At 54.9% G+C, this 2543-nt stretch overlaps 1 protein-coding gene across 1 annotated transcript in view; it reads right to left on the reverse strand.

Annotated features, from left to right (window-relative positions):
- LOC108803758 (heat shock 70 kDa protein 12A-like) overlaps nt 1-2145 on the reverse strand; it is an 11688-nt gene extending 9543 nt beyond the window's left edge. The window contains exon 1 of the mRNA XM_018575567.1: nt 1983-2145. Coding sequence (XP_018431069.1) covers nt 1983-2037 — 55 coding nt within the window. The 5' untranslated portion in view covers nt 2038-2145. The remainder of the gene's footprint in view (nt 1-1982) is intronic.
- Nucleotides 2146-2543: the final 398 nt, after the last annotated feature.

Below are 2543 nucleotides of genomic sequence, written 5' to 3' on the forward strand. Positions count from 1 at the left end.
AACCTTCACATACATGACCCGGAGGAATGAACCTTCACATACATGACCCGGAGGAATGAACCTTCACATACGTGACCCGGAGGAATGAACCTTCACATACGTGACCCGGAGGAATGAACCTTCACATACGTGACCTGGAGGACTGAACCTTCACATACATAACCCGGAGGAATTAACCTGCACATACATGACCCGGAGGAATGAACCTTCACATACATGACCCGGAGGAATGAACCTTCACATATACATGACCCGGAGGAATGAACCTTCACATACGTGACCCGGAGGAATGAACCTTCACATACATGACCCGGAGGAATGAACCTTCACATACATGACCAGGAGGAATGAACCTTCACATACGTGACTGGGAGGAATGAACCTTCACATACGTGACTCGGAGGAATGACCCTTCACATATACGTGACCCGGAGGTATGAACCTTCACATACATGACCCGGAGGAATGAACCTTCACATACATGACCCGGAGGAATGAACCTTCACATACATTTCATTTAAAGGCCACCGGGAGAGTTTATGACACTTGAAACATGTTTCTGTAACCCGCAGTCAGCCTGGATGTTGTTATATTATCCGCACAGCGGGGGGCGCTCTGCACATGTACATTATATAGTATTGGGACAGCGGGGGGCGCTCTGCACATGTACATTATATAGTATTGGGACAGCGGGGGGCGCTCTGCACATGTACATTATATAGTATTGGGACAGCGGGGGGCGCTCTGCACATGTACATTATATAGTATTGGGACAGCGGGGGGCGCTCTGCACATGTACATTATATAGTATTGGGACAGCGGGGGGCGCTCTGCACATGTACATTATATAGTATTGGGACAGCGGGGGGCGCTCTGCACATGTACATTATATAGTATTGGGACAGCGGGGGGCGCTCTGCACATGTACATTATATAGTATTGGGACAGCGGGGGGCGCTCTGCACATGTACATTATATAGTATTGGGACAGCGGGGGGCGCTCTGCACATGTACATTATATAACTCGTTGCCGGTGGAGTGTGCATTTGGTGTGTGTGCAGACTGTCTTTCACCCCCCTTGTCCCGCCTCCATATGGAGCAGATTGGTTGGGACGTGACGTTAGATAATGAGGAAACCCCAACAAAGCCTCGCGATCATCAGCACTGTAGTGGTCACATGGCTTGGTTGATCAATAAAGGGTTAGTGTTAGATTGCAGAGTTGGGGTCAGGGGTCAGAGTTGGGGTCAGGGGTCAGAGTTGGGGTCAGGGGTCAGAGTTGGGGTTAGCGTCAGAGGTCAGAGTTGGGGTTAGCGTTAGGGGTCAGAGTTGGGGTTAGGGGTCAGAGTTGGGGTTAGCATTCAGGGTTAGCGTTCAGGGGTCAGAATCGGGGTCAGTGCCAGGGGTCAGTGCCAGGGGTCAGTGTCAGGGGGCAGATTCGGGGTCAGTGTCAGTCAGAGTGGGGTTTAGCGTCAGAGGTCAGAGTTGGGGTTAGCGTTAGGGGTCAGAGTTGGGGTTAGGGGTCAGAGTTGGGGTTAGCATTCAGGGTTAGCGTTCAGGGGTCAGAATCGGGGTCAGTGCCAGGGGTCAGTGCCAGGGGTCAGTGTCAGGGGGCAGATTCGGGGTCAGTGTCAGGGGTGGCTTTGTATATCAGCGCTGCCATGGCAATAACATCTGTCAGTGGGGTGTAGATTCCAAGTGGCTCCACCTTAAGGTTTGGGTATCCATCAAGCAGTGGGGGGCAGCTGGGGTAAGGGTTAGGGTATCCATCAAGCAGTGGGGGGCAGCTGGGGTAAGGGTTAGGGTATCCATCAAGCAGTGGGGGGCAGCTGGGGTAAGGGTTAGGGTATCCATCAAGCAGTGGGGGGCAGCTGGGGTAAGGGTTAGGGTATCCATCAAGCAGTGGGGGGCAGCTGGGGTGAGGGTATCCCAGGGGTGAGGTCACCGGGTCTCAGAGGTGATTGGATTGTCATGCCGTACAGACCTGGATCTGTTGGGCTGACCCCGTTGATGGCCGCCTTATTGCTGAGGTCGATCATCTGGTGGAGGCGGAGCTTGCGGCAGTAGATGGACGCTCCTTCAGGTTCCAGGGCAATGATCAGCTGATCGGGGTTATCGGGAGACACCAGTCCGGCCTGTCAATGGAGAAGGACGCAGCGTCAGTTCTAGAAGCTTCTCTCTGTGATCACTGAACCTCCTGGGAGGGAGATGGGGGCCGGCATTGCTGACCTCCTTTTGGCTCCACCTACTCAGCATGCAGCCAGTGAAGTCTGAGGGAAGACCTTCCCACTGCTCTGAAGTCATAGAATCAGCAATGGCCGCCAGGTACGAGATGGACTCCGCCCCCTGAGACCCCGGGGAACACTCCTCCCCATGAGACCCCGGGAACACTCCGCCCCATGAGACCCCGGGAACACTCCGCCCCATGAGACCCCGGGAACACTCCGCCCCATGAGACCCCGGGGACACTCCGCCCCATGAGACCCCGGGGACACTCCGCCCCATGAGACCCCGGGGACACTCCGCCCCCTGAGACCCCGGGGAC

The sequence above is a fragment of the Nanorana parkeri genome, unplaced genomic scaffold (assembly GCF_000935625.1).
Source record: "Nanorana parkeri isolate BGI_ZX_2015 unplaced genomic scaffold, ASM93562v1 scaffold4154, whole genome shotgun sequence".
NCBI lineage: Eukaryota > Metazoa > Chordata > Amphibia > Anura > Dicroglossidae > Nanorana > Nanorana parkeri.